This window comes from Daucus carota, chromosome 7, assembly GCF_001625215.2.
Source record: "Daucus carota subsp. sativus chromosome 7, DH1 v3.0, whole genome shotgun sequence".
Taxonomy (NCBI): domain Eukaryota; kingdom Viridiplantae; phylum Streptophyta; class Magnoliopsida; order Apiales; family Apiaceae; genus Daucus; species Daucus carota.
Genome location: NC_030387.2, coordinates 40,771,480 through 40,791,329, shown reverse-complemented (window position 1 = coordinate 40,791,329; position 19,850 = coordinate 40,771,480). Strand labels below are relative to the sequence as shown.

The window sequence follows — 19,850 nt, the reverse complement described above, 5'->3', positions numbered from 1 at the left end:
CTGTCAATAAATATCTTATATTAATTTATTTCAATTTGAAGATTATCGTACAGGCGATGCCATATAAACGGTCTAAAATAAATTTTGAATTGCAACCATGAAGAAGAATGATATGTTCCTTCTAAGAAAACATTCTCTTCCCCATCATCATCACCAGATAGTTCCTGCACCAGTTATCTCTTTATCACCGCCAACAATTGTTAATAATTCATATTTTTGGATCAAACAATCGTCAATTTTTATAGTCCAAATCGGTAGTTCAATTAAAATAAACTATTAGAATCTGATCCTCTCTGGTTGGTAAAAACAGTAAAAATAAAGAACAATACATCGAAACACAACTCCGTGACCATCATCGCAATGACAATTCTATCAGCTAACTAGAACAATTCACCAAGAAACGCAAAGGAACTGGAGTTATTTTAACCAATATTCCCCAAAATGCAGACGCTTATTCAATCTATTAAACTGCATAATATATTGCTTATTACTTCGAGACTTTTTCAAGGTAGATCATAGTTCTAATAAAAATTGTATGATGACCACGATCTTATTGAAAAGAATAACAATGGCCACAAGTTTAAAGTAATTTGAGATCAGCATGCATAAGAAGATATTTACATGATATTCATAATAAATTCATCAAGGAGATTACTGGTTTTTGAAGAATGGCATAGTGTGAAATATTACTTTCACTATATTTTGTTAGCATAAATCTCAATTGTTAATGGTGAATATCATATATCCCAAACAGTTAATTTTTGATGATGCATTACCCGTAAATATACATAATATACATAATATGTTAAATAAAGATTAAAAATCTAATGTTAATAATGATTAAATTCATTTTCCGACTTCATTTAATGAAAATTCTAACAATTTACCCGCACGCGAAGCGCGGGCATAATTCCCTTATTTTTCGCGAAATACCTTATGCTATGTTATTATTTATTAAGTACGCAAATTTTGTAAAATTTTCAGCTTTTGTACGGGGAGCTCGCGTAGCGCGGGCATAATTCCCTAGTAATAGTTAATGATTACTGAGGTTTTATTTTGGGCCTTAAATGGGTCCAGATGTAGATGGGGATTGAACTAATGTAAACCCAAACCCCGCAACAATACCGATACTTTACAAGATAAAAGTTTACCGATGCTTTACAAGATAAAAGTTTTAGTATAATTCTTATGGATAACGGATCCTTCCAATAAGCCCAACATAGTACGGCCCATGTTACCTGAATCCGAGCCCAGTAAATATCATCGAATCGAATGATAAGAATGAATAATAATTATGGGATGTTTGAGTATAATTATAGTCAAACTACCATATATAATTATATTTATCGAACCGTAAAAATCTTTAGAAACTTAAAATTATGTTTTCAATGTTATCCAAAAACCAGTAGACTATTGTCTTTGATCATACTAGCTTATAGCCCGTGAAAGACACGGGAGCTTTTTAATTATTTATAAATTTTTAAAATATATTTTAAATGGTGTGAAAAATTAAATTTATAAATAATAAATTAAAATTATATGTATCATGCCAAAGTATTAAATTCTTTCTATCAAATTTTAAAATTTTTTAAGTAGAATATGTGACGCCAACTCCTATTAGATTATATTTATAAATATATTTTATATTAGAATTATCATACTGTGATTCAAATATTTTTCTAAAAATTTTTATGGTTCGAGATTAAAATTGATAAACACAATTTATTTTGAACTAAGAAGATGAATCATAAACATGCAATAAGATATTAGAATTTGTTTTGGATTAAGAAAACGTTTTAGTATTCGTTCCTCACATAAATCGGGCATATTAATTTTAAAATATATTAGATAAAAATAATTTTGTGACGGTGCGATTTATACGATTATACAATTAAAATTGGTAGGAAACATTTATTTTGGATTAAAAAAAAATCAAAAAGACATGAAATACAGAATTTGTTTTGGATTTAGAAAAAGAATTATAAACATGCAAGTAGATATCAGTTTCCTTATAGAACATAATTTAATTTTGTCTTAATCTAACGGTGCTTATTTGCTCAATATACGATCCAACGGATGATAAGCTTAGGACCATGCGACCAAATTATCTTCTTTGCGCTTATTATATATAAGTATATAATAAGGCAAGCATCCCATAATTATCTTTTTTGTTTATTAATAATTTTTTGCCTCCCAAAAAATTTGTTGTCGAGTATTTTCAAGAGTATCGTTCGCAGGGAAGGACTAATATCAATACCAATTTCAAGTCTTTTATCTCTTATGATTCAGAAGTGTGGAGAAGAATTTGGTGGGTTTTATTTATCAACTAATTAATATAATAAATTAATAATATAATAAATATGAGAGAAAACAACCCAAGAATTAGAGTTCTTCAATGGCTATGATGAATGTCTAATTTGTGTCTCTTGTTTGCTAAAAACAATCCTTCTAATATTTATAAAATCCTCTCCCAAGGTAGATTATAATGCCTACAATTATCCATTAAAAGCCACTCCCATGGTCAATCAAAGAACACTTGTAAACTATTAAGAACCAAGGATTTTATGTCTCACAATTCTCATATCAATCTCCCGATCTAATACTCAAATTGTGTCCATCATATCATGTACTAGAATTATAACTCCTCTCCCGATTCGTTATAACTCCTAGAGATTCAATTAAAAGTTAGCTACTCTTTTAATTGTATAAAGCGCTCAATGACAGATTAACAAATCAAGAGAAAACACAATCCAACTAAACAAACATAATAAGCCAAAGAATACTACCTAACTCTTGGATCAAAGGATTAGCTACTCATGATAAGATGAAACAAATATATATTTATACCACAAACCATGAGAGTAAGAATATAAGTACGAAGAATACAACTTGACGAAAGTGCTTGAAGTCCGGATGAATCCCTTCACTCCTTCTTCCAATATCTCTCACAAGTGCTTCTCTCCCTTTTCTCTCTAAAAAAGCTATCTCTATATTATTCTATATGATACAAAGTTAGTTGTTTCTAATCTCTATCAAAACCCTAATATATATAAGAGTTTCTTAATTTACAAGAAAATAAAATAATATCCTAAAGCGGGTTGGATTCTGATGCTGAAATTCGTAGGCTGCTGTTTAGGCCTGATTCTGGGCTGATCCAGTTGGATTCTGATATCTGGACCATCTTAAACTTGTAGAAAATTCCAATATCTTCGCGTGGGCTGTTGAATCGCCCAATTCTGACATCCAGAACTCAAGTTACGGCCAAAACAAGATTTGCTTCGCTGGCTATCCATAAAGTCCGAATTTCCATCTGATTAAGCTCAAATAAGCTTGATTTAATTTAACTTTAGGAATATTTATTTTCCTGAAATTAAACACTTAAAATCAATTAGTAACATCCCGATTATTTACAAAATACTAAAATTATGGGAATAAAAACATATATAAATATATGCTCTATCAAAATTATCACGGCTTCGTCTATAAATAATCCTTCTTTTCTTGCAAAACCCTCACAAGCACTCTTAAACACGATTGAGACACGACGCAACCACCATCACCGGAGAAGCTCGTTCAGCTCAGCCACAATTAAGCATGTCTGGATGGGCATGGTTCTTCACTATTCTTTGCATACTCGTGGTATTATTTGTAGCATTTGTTATCTACGTCCTTTCTAACTTGAAACCGATGGATCTTTCTTGAGTTTATGTAAACACTTGATTGATGTTATAGTTAATTTATTTATATAAGTTTTTAAGGTACTATTTAGTTATGTAATTCTAATGATTTGTCCTCGTTCTTTATAAACCTGCAAGTTTTGCTATTTTTCGGTGATGCTATATATATATATATGATTATCTTGTCGTAGTTTTTTTTTATTCTATTTTATCTGCATGTGTTAGACTGTTGAGAAGCAATAAGAGGTTTTTTTTAGAGTAATGGGGAACGACGGAATTCTGTAATGAGTCAATTTTTTTTATCGAGGGATTTTAATGATTTATCCGTTGAGTTTGCCACCATAGAACTCAACAAACTCAACAGTTATAATTGATAGATTTTAATGAATTGTATTTGATTTTGATTTTATACGGATTCTTGATAAAATGTCGCACTCATGGATTTTGATGGGATTTCAAAAACAATCCCCGCACTATTAGATTTTTAAGCATATAGTTCTAATTGAATATCACCAGATTTTACGGTATAATTTAAAATTCCAAATATGTCAAGATAGTGATAGTTTTTTATAATCCGCGTTTATACACCCGGATTTCATGAATAAATTAATCCAAATTAATGGATTTAATGCACATGCACACTAATAATTTCTCGCCCAGAATACTTGCAAATGAATTTGTGTAATGTGTTGCAGTGCAACAAGAACTAAGCAGTCTTTTTACAGTAAAAATAAATATGGTTGGAGCTTTTTTTTTCTTTTTTTTTTTTGAAGTAATAACTCATGATTCATGAATGGCTTTAAAAGATTTGGTGGTTGAGGTTTTACCAACCTTCTGGGCTAACTTTTCTGCATAATCAATTGCTCGCACTTTGATCAACAAGGTTCCAAATATGAAATCTCATTCCTTTATTATCTAATGTCTTGAATTCGATTTTTACTCATGTAAGTAATATATTCCAATTAAACTCCTTTATACAGACCTTTTTATCTTTCGTGAAGTTGTAAACTTTGTAGCCTTACTTGTATTATAAGAAAACCGTCCTCTATAACTTGTTGAAAAAAGCGTATCACAGGACTCTATGACCTCTCTAGGATTTTTGTTTAGGAACTTACCAACTGGCTTCATAACCAACATACGTATTACATGTAAATCGGATTAACTGCGCGATAAAACCCAGTGGATGGGAACTCCGTGCCAGTAAAGTATTGCAGGTGGATAATTTATATAGAGATATTTAGGAAGAATCAGAAGCTGATCATGATGCAGTTGTGGAGGCGAAAAAGATTAGTAGTGTCACGAAGGAATGGAATGTATCAAACAGAAGCACGAGAACGAGAAGTAATGCAGAGGAGTATTAGTAAAATAGAAGAGAGGGTATTTTTTTTTTTTTTTTTGATAATATAGAAGAGAGGGTATAATTAGTAAAACGAATCAACACAAGTAGTGCGTCCCATATTTTATTATGTCAGATATACAATAAAAGGTTAAATGGCGTTTTGGTCACTCAACCGACCGGAAACTTGCAATTGGATCATCCAACTCAAAAAGCTGTCAGTCACATCATTATACTCTTAAAGATTTTCATTCAAGTCATTAGCCATTACACTCCGTTAAAAATTTGACGGAACGTTGACTAAGCGTCGTGACTTGACTAATTAAATCAATCCACACAGTCAGCTGAAGTAGCATTTTGGTCACTTAACTGACTACAAACTTGCAATCGGGTCATCAAACTCAAAAAACTTTCATTTAGGTCATTTATCATAACGGATATTTATCATAACTTTCATTTGTGGGTGAAACTTTTAATTCTTTCTTTTTTCAATTCTTAACAGATATTATGATAAGTGACCTAAATGAAAGATTTTTGAATTTGAGGACCGGATTGCAAGTTTGTAGTCGGTTGAGTGACCAAAATGCTACTTCAGCTGATTGTACATACCACGGTGGATTTATTTAAGCCAAGTCACGACGTTGAGTCAGCCTTCCGTCAAATTTTTAACGGAGTGTAACGGCCAGTGACCTGAATGAAATTTTTTAAGAGTATAATGATGTGACTGACAGCTTTTTGAGTTGGATGACCCAACTGCAAATTTCCGGTCAGTTGAGTGAGCAAAACGCCATTTAACCCCATACAATAAACACAAAGATTGACTTGGCAGTTGCATTGACATTATAGTTTTGAAATTTATTTTTCAAAATTTTCTTTTGTAAATGAAAATTTTATATTTAAATTTTTATTTGTAAAAATAAAAATTCAAAAACAAGTAATGTAGCTATGCGGTCAATGGATTTTAAAGTGCGTGCCCGAAGTCAACGAGCTCATCTAATTTGAGATGGAGGAGTATCATATATAAGGGTTGGGTAGCCTCGGAGATGTTGTAAATGATTTCGAAAGCGAAAATTTCATATATTTTGAATATTTTTGTGAGTAAAGAGGATTTTGCATTTTTTTTAAAAAGAAGGTATAGCATCAAGTTTAGTAATATTTAATTTTTTAGCAACAGGCATGTAGTTTTGATTATTTAAATATTTCATAAAAAGAATATTCACATTGCTTTCGTATTCAATTTCTCATATTTCTCTCCAAAATATTTAAACTATATTATTCTATTTTTAGTTTTCCTTTTGTCGTTTTAACGTTCTAGTAATTTGAGATGTAAAAAAACATATCTATACATATTAATTTTCAATTTTATTTTTGTTGATAAAGATTTAATATTTAAAATTTGTATTTAGAAGAAAAATCTGAAAAAGGATATATAGAAATATGTTGTTTTTTAAGCTACCAGTTTTGAATCATCTATTCATCTAAACTCAAATTTTTAAAGTTTTCCAGAAATCTTATCGAAACTTCACTTAACCCATTAACTGGAAAAAAATTATATAACCCAACCTTACCCAAACCCAATTAATTCGGGTTGGGTCGGATTGGTTTGGGTTAAACTTGCGAAAATAATAATTAATAAAAATTTAGTCATTCATTGGGAAAGGAAAAAAAAATATACTCACTCGCACGTCGATAGCTAGTAACAGTCGGCATTCATATATTTATAGTTACTCAGTTTCTATGAATCATTCACTAATATTAGTCGATGCGTAAGTTTTTAATTGAACAGGGAAGCCTATTACATTAGTGAAACATTTGAACAATGGTGAAATAATAGGAAATTGTTGTATACGCTCTCAGTTGCGGAGTCTTATTTATAAGTTGTATATCAGTTCATTAACAGATCATTAACCATGTTCAAATTCCAAAAGTCATCATTTACATTTTATAATTATCGAGATATTTAAAATTATTCATATTATTATTGTAAATGTATAGACACACCCTAGATAAATCAAATTTAGGTTAAAGATTGATCGGGATAAACTTAAGAATGAAAGATAGATATGTAAATATTATACACACACGTATATATATAATCGGGTTGGGTTGGGTTAGTTAGAGTTAAAATCTGTAAAACCTTGACCCAACCCAACTTTATCGGGTTTTTTAAAAATTAATCTATTTATTTTTCGATTTTGAACGGGTCGGATTAATCGGCCTAAAAGGTTGGTTTGGGTTGGGTTAACGGGTTGAACGGTTTTATCTTAACCCCTAAATCACCACCGCTCTAGTCCCCTTTATATCTTCAAACCCGGTTGCTGAGAAAACCTCATTACAAACTCGGACTCATTGAAACATTTCATCAAACAGTTGGTGTGCAACAATGGCAGACGATGAAAACGCCGTCACTGTCTACAACACCACCGCAATCACCGATTTAAACAAGAAGAATTCGTTATCAATGAAAGTGGGCCTTGCTCAGATGCTCAGGGGAGGCGTGATTATCGAGGTTAATAATGCTGAGCAAGCCAAGATTGCTGAATCAGCTGGAGCTTGTTGTGTTGTTGTTGTTGAGAGTGTTGAAAGTGGCATCTTACGGATGCCTGACCCGGGTTTAGTGAAGGAAGTGAAAAGGGCTGTTTCGATTCCTGTAATGGCGAAAGCCCGGGTTGGGCATCTCGTCGAGGGGCAGATTCTGGAAGCGGTGGAGGTTGATTATATTGATGAGAGTGAAGTGATGGGAATTGCGGATGAGGATCATTTTATTAACAAGCATAATTTCCGGGTTCCATTTGTTTGTGGGTGTAGGAATTTGGGAGAGGCGTTGAGGCGGGTTAGAGAAGGCGCGGCAATGATTAGGACACAAGGGGAAGGAATGAAATTAGGCGATATTGTTGAGACGGTTGGGAGTGTAAGGAGAGTGATGGGGGATATTAGGGTTTTGTCGAATATGGATGATGATGAGGTTTTCGCGTTTTCAAAGAGGATTGGTGCTGCGTATGATATAGTGGCGCAGACTAAGCAGATGGGGAGGCTTCCGGTTATGCATTTTGCGTGTGGGGGGATTGTGACTCCAGCTGATGCTGCGTTGATGATGCAATTGGGGTGTGATGGTGTGTTTGTTGGACCGGAGGTTTTTGCTTGTGGGAATCCGTACAAGAAGGTGAGGGCAATTGTGCAGGCTGTTAGGAATCATACTGATCCACGTGTGCTGGCTGAGGTAAGTTCGGGGTTTAATGAAGCAATGCCTAGGTTTAATGTGAATGAGAATCGTGTTGAACAATTTGATGCTTCCAGGACCTATTAATCGAAGGTTGCTATGTGATGTAATGTAATCTAGTCTTGTTCTGATTTTGCTTTGACTGAGTGTACTGATGATATTTGTATCTAAAATTAACCTAGTTAGATGTAATAATCAATAAATTTTCATAGGGCAGATCGTTGTTGTGTTCTTCATGTGTCTGTCTTCATTAATATGAAAGAATTACTGTGATCAGTCAAGTGCAGAACTGTTTTTCTTCCGTTCCATGTGTTTGTACCCTGTTATTTTAGTTAAGGTTGCGGTTTTGTGGATTTGTAGCTCTCTAAAGCTTGCCATTCTGACCATTCCATGTGTTCGTACCCTGTGATTTCAATTAAGGTTGCGGTTTTGTGTATTTGTAGCTCTCTATAGCTTGCCATTCTGACCTTGAATCATGGAATATGAATTAGTAGAGGTAATCTCCGTTTAGCTTGAGCAAGACTGATGTGAGAACTTTCTTCTAGTGCCAGTTCTTCAGTCGCAATCTGCAGAAAGCCATGTGTGAGTTTCATGTCTAAAACTGGGATGGCTTTGGTGGCAATAAGCCCTACTTTCAATTTTCTGGCAATTCGGGTGGTTTGGTGCATAAGCCCAGTTCTAGTTGTTAACGGCAATTTCTTGTTGAATATGAGAATTAGTTCTGTTTCTGATCAGTCTTTTCAGATGGTGAATTACCCAAATTGAACCTGGGAAAGATCAACTTATTTCATTTGAAACTGAATTTGAAAGAACTTCATTCGACTTCTAAAACCATCAACGCCAATCTCTTGTAATAAAACACATAAAGTCGTATAGGAAGAACATAAACCATCAATAACCGCAGACTGTATGGCCTCCATCAACGCAAATAATCTGGCCAGTGATATATGAAGCTGCAGGAAGGCAAAGAAATGTCACTAGTGAAGAAACCTCGTTAACTTCTCCTGGGCGGCCGAATGGAGTTCGTGATACCAAGCCCTGTAGATCTTCCTCCTATATATATATTTATGATCAGTTAGTAGAATGCTTAATACAGATTCATGTAAAAATGCAGGGGGTAAATTCTTATAAATTACTCTCATCATTCCAATGAGTTGAGTTCTGATGATCCAGGGCGCAACACTGTTGACACGGATATTATCATTTGCCCACTCGCATGCCAAATTCTTCGTCAGCTGGTTCATAGCTCCTGTTTTAGACATATATCAACAATCAATATATGAACTACTAAACGTCAGATGTAGGAGGATATGAGTATGTATCAGACCTTTGGCGGATGCATAAATAGAGTTACGTGGGAAAGCTACAACACCAGCTACTGAAGAGATGAACACAATGTTCCCGGTTCCTGATGCTTTCAGTAATGGATGTGCAAGCTGACAGAGATGATAAGAGGCCTCAAAGTTGGTCCCCATTATGCTGGAGAAATCTTCTGCAGTGAATTCCGTTGCCTCTTTGACGACAATCATTGCAGCGTTATTCACCTAAATTAAGTAATTCGTCAACAACAGAAATAGCGGAAAGAGTTTCAGAAAGGAAGAAAGATCAGATGGCCAAGGCCAGGAACATACAAGGATATTGAGCTTTCCACCAAATTCAGATGCCACGGATTCCATTAGTTGCTCTCGTTGGGCTCGTGATTGCAGGTCACAGACCGATCCTGAAACCGTGAAGCCTTTGCTTTTCCATTCTGCTAAACGTTGATCAAGATCATTCTGACTACGGGAACATGTATAGACCGATGCTCCGAACCCTGCTAACTCTTCCACAATCCCTTGCCTATGTCATATTATTGAAAGAATCCACAACAGAATAAATATTATTGTCATATTGTGACTAAAACGAAATTCATCTAAAGCAGGAGGAATAGGAAGACTAACCCTATGCCCCGGGTACCTCCGGTAATAAGGGCAGTTGTTCCGACGAGAGACCATCTTTTATCTCCACCGACACCTGCTGTTGTCGTAGCCATTGTGATTTCGAACCACAAGAAAATCTGATCGAGGCTCCAAATAGTGCTCTGCTCCCTTGTTCAGCCGGCTGAGTTGTATTTTAGCATATAGATTATGCTGCTACAGATATGCTGGTGAGTAAAACTATTCCTTCTCATTACTAAAAACAATAACTAAGCCTGATTTTAATAGCTGGAAGCCTAGAAGTGATCAACGCAACGCTTTTTATTTGTTTTCATTTGTCTTTATCATCTCCTTTGTAATTTCCACCGTAACACAGAGCATAAAGCTTGACTTTACACTTTTCTGGTATAACAAAACTTTCACCCTGCAACTTTTAGAACTCTTTAACTTTCCACCAAGCAACATGTTCAAGACTCCTAATGACCAATGACACAACTGTACGAAATCGAAGCACACATTTGTAACTGTATAACTGTTTGATGCTAAGGACTAGATTAAAATTGCTGATAATTCGGACAGCCAGCACAATCACTACTCAAACCATGATGACGCATTATCGCATAAAAAACAATTTCTTTGGGAAGACAACAAGCTTACAATCTTATTAATAGTGCTGCATAGGTTAAGGTAATAAAGGTCACCGAGTTTAGCACATAGTACAATTAAAATCATTTTTCCAACCAAATCATCGTATTATATAACAGAGACGCTATGTATTCATAGAGCGTCCGGCCATCCGCTTCAGCTGCGTTGAAGCTTCATTTCTTTCCACTTTTCTTTAGCCCGGAACCTCCAAAAGCGCCTTTCTGTTGAGCCTTGGCTTTGAGCTCCTTCAGTGCCTGCAGAGTACAAGAACAGCCATATTAAAAATACAGCAAGAAGGCGGAGATTGGTCATGATTAGGGGAAAAAACATGCAACAGAATCTAACCTTTTCCTCTTCCTTCTTCTTCTGGAGCTTAGCCAAATCATCCTGCATGGACCAATATACTTCAGTACCCAAGTGTCAAAACGATACTTGAATTGTTCCACAACCACGGATATGTTATAGGCATGATTATTATGGAAGAGACTTCAAATTTAGTCTCATACTCGGTACAAGCCCAACTACAAGGATGACTACTCACATCCACGTGACTTAGTTGACGTTATAGCAAAGAGACAAATACATTACACTCCACTCAGGGTTTGCCTTTCTGTAAACTTAGTTCTCATACTCAGCACAAACCCAACTACAAGGGTGACTACTTACATCCGCGTGACTTAGTTGAGGTTATAGCAAAGAGACAATTACACTCCACTCAGGGGTTTTTGCATATTAGTTCAGGCACATTAACATGGTAAAGAGTCGTCACAAGGAGTGTAAACTCAGATATGTTAGTAATTTTGGAATATTATATGGTTCAAATATTGAGATTTTGATATATATCTTCAACTTCGAAAGAAATAGAACTATCTGCACATGTGAAAGAGAAGTAATAGTCGTGACAAGCAAAAAGACCTCACAAATGTAAGAAATGTCACACAGCATTGCAGACCAGTGTCCACTATTCAAGGCTAATGGAGTAACGGATAACTAGTATATGTTTGATTACCAAATAACATGAGGGACTACTCTCTCAACACTGACGAGATAGATATCAGTGGCAACAAAAGAAAATTAACAATATTCTAGCTTTAGTGTGGAACAATTTTGCTAAATTAAAATGTTTTTTCTAGGTTTTTATCAGATCCAAAAATTAAGAAACTGTAGTGCATTAACAAGAATTGATCCCCCTAACAACCAAAAAACAGAAAACTACTCGTCTCTACTCTCTAGCTTAGTTGGAGATAAGTCCGGAGAAGCTTAGTTTACAAAGACTAATTCTTCTAATACCAAATCTATTCTTTATTTACTAATATTGTTGCTGCAGCAAACAATCCCTCATTTCATACATACGAAAGCCCCAACAATAAAAAATCAATATCCTCAAACAAGCAAATCACCAATATTTTCTTACATATGCTAACCGCAAAATTCAATCTTTCAAAATTTACAGCACTTCATCCTATTCTTACAAACACAATGACATAAACAAATTCCCATTAATTCGATATCGGTTCTCGAAGAATAACATACACAAGAAGCAAGAAAGGCAACAAATTGAAAAGGGTACCTCATCATATTCCTTCTTCTCAGCCTTGGGTGCTTTCAAAGGCTTAGCTTTTCCACCTGCATAAAAATCAAGAATCCATATAAATTAAACAATATTAAGCTTTTACGAGATGTCGAGAGTTCGAACCTTGTCAACAACACAAAACTGCATGTTGTGTCAATTATGCAGCAAAAATAAAATAAAATACCTTGCTTGGATGACATGGTTGCTGATTTCTAGGGTTGGGATATCTTGAAAAAGAACAATAAGCTGACAGTGTAAGAAATGAGAGCAGCCCCTCAATCTAGCTTGCGATGTTTTTTTATTACCAAGAAGAATCTTTGGTGGGTCATGTTTCGGCTTAACGGGCTTTGACGGATTGTGTTTGGGCTTAATAGGGTTGGATCGCTAAATGTAAGAAACTTCAGATTTCATTGTAAGTGAAAACAAAAAATTCATGTCTTGTGGCTGTAGTTTAGTGGTAAGAATTCCACGTTGTGGCCGTGGAGACCTGGGCTCGAATCCCAGCAGCCACATGAGTTTTTTAGATTCCCTTTTAGCTAATCACTAGTGGTAAGAATTCTATTATCAGTTTCACATAGAACTTCACTCCTGCATTATCAGTTTCATTATCGTTAAATTCTATTGCATGTTTTGTCCACTTTTTTTAATTTTACCCAAACAACCTCGGAGGTGCTCATCTCCGACCCATCAAAACTTTCAACCAAATATCATTAAATCATGCCATAAATAAATCCTTGATTGTCCATAATTACATCCTTGATTATCTCTATATATTTTATTACTATATATTTGAGTCGAGAAGTTCTCTTTTTCCTCAAGGATTGGATCTTTCTACTCCGCTCCTCGGTGATGACAGTAATTCTCAAGAAGAAGCAAGAGATAACTCAGCTGGATAAGGGACATCTCAAATATGGGTAATTTTTCTTTGCTGAGGCAATGATAGCCGTGTGTTTTCTATGTTGTAGTATAGTATTTTTTATTATTGCTTATATCCACGTACAGGTGCACTCATATGCCACGTAGGTGTCATATTAGAGCTCCTTGTTGCAATGAGATTTTTAACTGTCGGTATCATATATCTCGTATGCCACAATTATATTATATATTTAAAAAATTCCCGAAAATTCCCAGAAAATGGGTAGACTCCCGGAAATTAGTGACTCATTGATTATAAAATTGAGAAATGATGGTGATCATTTTTGTAATTAATGAAAATTGGTCAGTCATTAAACATCTGGGCTGTATTTCAAAATTGAAAAGTTAGGTGATGAACATTTTTCAATTTACTTATTTAGTTTTAATGATATATATATATATATATATATATATATATATATATATATATATATATGGAAGTCATTTTCTGAGAATTGTTTAGGTCATCACTTGTATTTGATAATATTTTATTCAAAAGATATATGTTAAAAATAGTATTATTATTTTTAAGTCTTGCCAGAAACACTAATACTTGAGCAGTAAAAGTAGATGAATACATATGCAGAAAATGTAAAAAGTACATGATTGATTGTTGCGGTCAATAATAACGTATTCATATGAATAAGGTAGGGAAAAATTGACTTTTGATATTAGTTGATGCCTCCAGTGAATTTCTTGAAAATATATAATATAATTTATTTTGTAAATATATCATTGTTAAAGGTCGGTAGTATATATCTCGTATGCCACAATTATTTATCTATGTTTTCGTGGTGCCTGATAACCTGACTAGCTTATAACCCGTGCCATAGGAAAATCTCGACAAAGATGGACACAAAATGCCACCTAAAGAAACATATCAGGCAAGCGCATATGTTTTTGTTACCTTTGATTCGCACTTGTTTACTTTTTTATGCTTTCGGTGATTTCCAAGTCATATGTTCCCTATGCAACACTGAACATGAGGTGAGCCGGATGACATATATATATATATATATATATATATATATATATATATATATATATAATTCACATGTATATAAACAGGGAGATCTTCGAAGAAATTAAGATCTATTGTTGTTTTAATTGTAATGATTTCTACGGAATTCAGTTTCAGCAAATATGTGTCAACTGTGGTGAATGTATGGGCCGATACATTTGTGAAATTTGTGAGTATGCTGCTCTGCCTCTGCCTTATAATGTGTTCGCTCCGTTCCATTCTCTCCGACCAATATTATATATATTTTTATAATTAAACTAGCATCTTATTTTGGCATTTTTCAGCAAAGGGAGACAGTTTACCATTGCTTTAGTTGCGATGAATGTTGGTATGATTATTTTTTCCATTTTGATGTCTATTGTATTGAAACATACTTTTGGATAGTTTGTAGCATCTTCACTTTGCTCTAGTTTCTTACATATCGATCAAATTTTGTAAATTCAAGATTTCATTGATGTTCTAGTTCATCAATAAGACTCCATCTCTTTGGCCTTTAAACTAATTACATAATTGATTTTTTACTTCATACTCATTTCAATGCCCCAGGCATTGCTCGCATTAGCTTGGTAAAAAACCCTACTGAGAAAAAGAAACATTGTCATCCTGAACAGAAGTAGTCCAATTCCAATGAGAACTTCCATTTTTCAAACTAAAAAATTAGATGGTAATATATGAGAAGTGGTGATCGTATGAGGTGTGTAGAAGAATGAAGTTCGAGGTGTGGTACTGAGGTATATATAGTGTGCATGTAGATAAACTGGTTTAATATGAACGTGTGTGAACATGCTAAAAGTTCAATTGATTTTACACAATGTTTGTTGATGTTCGGTAACTTGTTTGAATTTAAAACTAAAATTACTTGGAGATATACGGAGATGGTATACATTTCTAAATACTAGTGTTAGTAGTAATGACTATATTCTGAATGTGCTCAGCTCGTACAAATTATTTTATTTTTTTCAAAATATGAATTTTTGAATTTATATAAAATAGAAATTTAAAAATATTATTTACAAATATCAATTGGAATATTGAAACACGTTAAATAAAGGACACGGCTCCAAAAACTAAAGAGGAACAATGTACACATACCGGAACAAATTGGAAAAACCATCACCCAAACAATCAAACAAATTTTTAATTCATTAAATCAATCCAAATTCAAAAAAATGAAAGTTTAAATTGAATAATCCAAACCCCTGACTCATGAGAATTATTTTGCTGATTTTAAATTTAATCAATTAACTTTATAACCTTTATAGCCGGGAGCCATCATCAAATTTTCTTTTATCTAATAAATTTAATATTTATTTTTCTATTCAGAATGTGAAAATTTGAAAAATGATATATAAAAATATATATTTTATAATTTGAATTATGTATAAAAATTTAAATCTAATAATATAAACGGCTATCATTTCAAGACCGTGAGTGTGTATCTTTTGAACCTCAAAATACTATATAACAATATTTTTTATTTTTTCCAAATTAGATTTTATACAAAATAAAAAAAATGAGTACATTATTTACACATATCAATTTGAATATTGAAACACGTTTAATAGAGGACACTAGCTTAAAAAATTAATACGGAACCATTATTTCTTTCATTATTCAAAGAGATATAATCACATTGATATATTTGGCGGCTGAGGGCCCACACTGAATATCTTGTACGAAAATATCTAGCAATGCTTGCTAAACAAGGATGGAGGCTGCTTAATGAATCAAATCTGCTGGTGTCTGCAGTTATGAAAGCTGATTAGTCCATATTTTTGCATATTTAAGTGCCTATTTTTTGTTTATTTTCGTAGTATTAATCGTTTATTTATTTTATTTCAGGAAATTGTAGATAAATAAAGAAAGAAAAGAAAATGCAAGAAAAAGGGAGAAAAAGAAAAGAAAAGAAGAAAATCAAAGAGAGTTGGCAAGCAAGGGGGCACATGGAAGGCTATGATCTACCCAACACACATCCCACATGGATGGATTAGATTTAGCCACCCTACCCCTAAACCCTACATTTTTAGCTATAAATACCCCCACCCCTTTACTTGTAATAACAATCTTTTTAACCTAGCCACCTACTCCCTTTTCTACCTAGTCATTTCTATAGTTAGTATCTTAAATAGATTTACATTTTGCTAGCCCCAATTTCATTTCCAAGCTTGTATACACTTTTTAATTTCTATGCAAATCTCTTTTAGCTTAATCTTGTATTGTCTTTTAATTTATGTTCTCCAAGTTGAATGACTCTTTTAAGTACCACCACATGCTTTTAAGCTTTTGGGAAATGAAGAATCATTGAGCTTGTGATTAGTGTAGATCTCTTAATTTTTAGTTTTAATTTTTAAGAAGAAGGTAAAAGCTCTAGCACAAAAGATGATTTGTGTGGGGGCTTGATTTTTTCCGACTTCAAAAGCTACAGTATAGTAATATTAATCTGGCAGGTCATTTTTTAGTATAAACAATTGGTAGTTAAGTTCTTTAATCGATGTGTCCATTTTTAGCTTTTCGTTTGTTTAATCTTAATTAAACCAGCCTCCCCTGTTTCGTTGAAAGCATAAACTCCCCTGTTTTTGTTTACAAACAAAACCCCCACCCTTTACTGTTCTTTTTCATTTCTTTTTCGATAAAACACCCCGTAGATTTCATTTTGTTTTTAGTTTTGTTTTTCTTTAACGAGTTTGCTGCACCGAGTCACCGTATGTTAGTGTCCGAGTTGTGTCCAAGTTCATAGTTGTTGTTCCCTGTTGTTGCTGGGTGAGTTCGTTACTGAGTCATTTCCGAGTGTTAGTTTGATATCATGTCTGTTTTGTCGATTTCGTTTAGATGGGTCTGAGTTTCATTTAGTGTTTTGCTGCGTTTTTGCTGAGTTGCTGCGAGTTTACCGAGTCGCTACTGTTTCGTCCTTTCCGAGTTCTTATCGAGTGTTTGTTTCTGTTTATAGCTTCGTTTTTTCTGCTGCGTATTTGCTCTAAGCTGGGTTTTGTAATTTGCTGGTTTTGAATCGAGTTTGGCTGCGTTTTCTTCGTTGTATTTCACTGAGTCGTCGTCTTGAGTTTGAGTCCTGTAGTTAAGTCGTAGAGTCGAGTTCTCTGTTCTGTATTGTACTGAGTCGATGCTGTGTAGTTTAGTTAAGTTTCCGAGCTGGGTTTGTTTTGTTTGTTTGGGTTAGAATCGAGTCTATTTGCTGAGTATCTCCGAGATTCTTGTTTAGCTGCTGTGTTTTGGGTTTGCTGGCTTATTATTGAGTTATTGTTGCCGAGTTAAAAGCCCTGTAGTTTCCGAGTCATTTAACCAAGTCAGAGTCTGATTTTGAGTCATTTGTTGAGTCTTGTTTACTGAGTTTCCACCTGTCTTCGTTGCATTTTCTGGGTTCTGCATTTCTTTTGCTTTAGTGCTAGTTTTTTTTTCGTTTGTTTGTTTTGTCAAATTGTAATATTATCTTACTGGCCAGGTAGATTAAGCAGGATCATTTTCTTAATAAATGTTGCTTTTGTATTCTTGAATTTGTAAGTTTCATTTTAGTTTATTACTTTTTATTTTATTTCGAATTAGTAATCAATCTTTTTTCTGGTGATTAGATATATTAGAATTTCCCCAAAATTCCAATTAATTGTTCTAATCCGCCTAGGTTAATTATTTAAAGGTTAGCGAAAATTATTTTAATCTCTGTGGACGAATCTAAATATATTAAAACGGTGATCGTGCGCTTGCGATTTAAAAGTTCTATTTCTAGCACATCAAAAGCTAAGTATTATCCGAAGACAACTATTCTGAATGCAGAAGTGGGAGCAAATCCAAGTTATGTTTGGCGTAGTATTATGGTGGCTTTACGGGCTGTTAGAGCAGGAGCTCGTAGGAAGAATGGTAATGGGTTAGACACGACTGTATGGCTGACACCTTGGCTTCCAAGTCTGGATGATGGTTGAGTGACTACGTGAATGCCAGATCAACTTTGTGATATAACAGTGAGTAGTCTGATGGTTACAGGAGAGCAAAGATGGGATATTGATGTGTTGAATGATATTTGTGATAATAGAGATGTGGAACTAATAAAACGTATTCCACTTCCACTTTCAGATAAAGTGGACTCATGGTTTTGGCTTCTTGAGGAGGAAGGGAAGTTTACTACACGGAGTTGTTATCGGTGGTTGCAAGGGGAGTGTGAAAATGCATATAAGATTTTCTAGAAACATTTATGGTCGCTCAAAATTCCGGGTAAAGTGCTTAACTTTCTTTGGCGTGTTTGTAAGGGTTGTTTACCTACTGTTCAAGCTCTGGCATTCAAGCATGTTAATATTGATGATCGATGCCCTTGGTGTCACAGTGGAGTCGAGACTGATACCCATGTGTTGTTCTCTTGTGATTTCGCAAAAACAGTTTGGTTAAATGCAGGCCTGCATCGCTTTGTTCAACACTCAGGTCGAGATACAGCGTTTTTGGTGATTTGCAGGGCCTTTGATATTTGCACAAAAGAGCAGTGTGTGTTTATTGGCATGTTGTGTTGGACTATCTGACATAGACGGAACAAGTGGGTGTGGGAGAAGGTAAATGGATCAGCCTTTGGTGTGAGGGCTGCTGCTACAAATTTACTCAAAGATTGGAAAGAAGCTTAAGTCCGGCTAGATGGAGGAAGCATCCATGGCAGTATATGTGATCGAATCTGGCGGAAACCAGAGCTGGGGTGGTTAAAGCTTAATATTGATGCTGCAGTTTTCCAGGATGGTCACATTGGTGTTAGGTGTGTTTTTCGTGATGCTCAGGGGCAGTTTGTAGGTGCAAGATGTCAGAAGGTGGCGGGTGAGTGGTTGCCAAGAGAGGCGGAAGCAATTAGTTTGAAAGAAGCATTATCTTGGGTGATAGAACGACGGTATGACCACTGTATTGTTGAGACGGATTCTAAATCCCTTGCTATGGCTTGTAATGGAACTCCAGGAGAGGTTTACTTTGGTACCATAGTAGTAGATTGTATTCAGTTATTAAAGCACGTAAATCCAGTGCTAGTTCAGTTTGCTTATCGATCTGCGAATAGTGTGGCGCATGTGTTAGCAAAAGCCGCCTATTCTATGTCAGGTTTAGAGGTGTGGTATGATAACCCACCTGATTTTCTCATTCATGTACTAGATTCTGATATTATCTATTGAAGCAAGTACGATTATTTTAATAAAAAAAGTAGACAATGAGTCAATTACTCCGCAGGCAAGTAACTGATCATTTTAATGCGACTCCGCATGCAGGTTAACCAATCAAAATGCTTCATTATCTGATATTTTTTATTAATGTAATTGGGATCTTGACTATTCTAACGAATCTGGACGGAAATACGCCCCGATACATTGGATGTGAGTAAAGATGGATACTCTGGAAGAATTTAGGTTATCTTGATTTGTGAAGTTGGTCGGTTCTTGATTTGTGACGTTGGTCGGTTCTGTGGACATAATTAGGAAATATATCGATAAATATTATTGGTTAAATCGAGCCGCGCAAGTCAAACTCGATCATTTCTAAACTAGTTAAATTAAACCAAAATTTAGAACTGAATGA

The 19,850-nt window shown here is 34.4% G+C and overlaps 2 protein-coding genes, 1 long non-coding RNA gene and 1 other non-coding gene across 4 annotated transcripts; 2 read left to right on the top strand and 2 right to left on the bottom strand.

The window, feature by feature from the left end:
• Positions 1–7,272: 7,272 nt before the first annotated feature.
• Positions 7,273–8,534, top strand: LOC108196602 (pyridoxal 5'-phosphate synthase-like subunit PDX1.2). Its single transcript, XM_017363955.2, has one exon. It carries the CDS (start codon positions 7,397–7,399, stop codon positions 8,318–8,320), a length of 924 nt encoding a protein of 307 aa, XP_017219444.1. The 5' UTR covers positions 7,273–7,396; the 3' UTR covers positions 8,321–8,534.
• A 451-nt stretch (positions 8,535–8,985) lies between these two features.
• LOC108196601 (tropinone reductase homolog) lies at positions 8,986–10,356 on the bottom strand. Its single transcript, XM_017363954.2, has 5 exons — positions 10,174–10,356; positions 9,865–10,072; positions 9,561–9,777; positions 9,370–9,482; positions 8,986–9,286 (listed from the first exon to the last, which is right to left on the bottom strand). Exons 1-5 carry the CDS (start codon positions 10,263–10,265, stop codon positions 9,125–9,127), a joined length of 792 nt encoding a protein of 263 aa, XP_017219443.1. The 5' UTR covers positions 10,266–10,356; the 3' UTR covers positions 8,986–9,124.
• Positions 10,357–11,138: 782 nt separating this feature from the next.
• On the bottom strand, positions 11,139–12,707 carry LOC135147828 (uncharacterized). The gene is made up of 3 exons (XR_010285669.1): positions 12,552–12,707; positions 12,365–12,420; positions 11,139–11,181 (listed from the first exon to the last, which is right to left on the bottom strand). It is a non-coding gene; the product is annotated as an uncharacterized LOC135147828 (long non-coding RNA).
• Positions 12,708–12,807: 100 nt separating this feature from the next.
• TRNAH-GUG (transfer RNA histidin (anticodon GUG)) lies at positions 12,808–12,879 on the top strand. The gene has a single exon. It is a non-coding gene; the product is annotated as a tRNA-His (tRNA).
• The last annotated feature ends 6,971 nt before the right edge of the window (positions 12,880–19,850 follow it).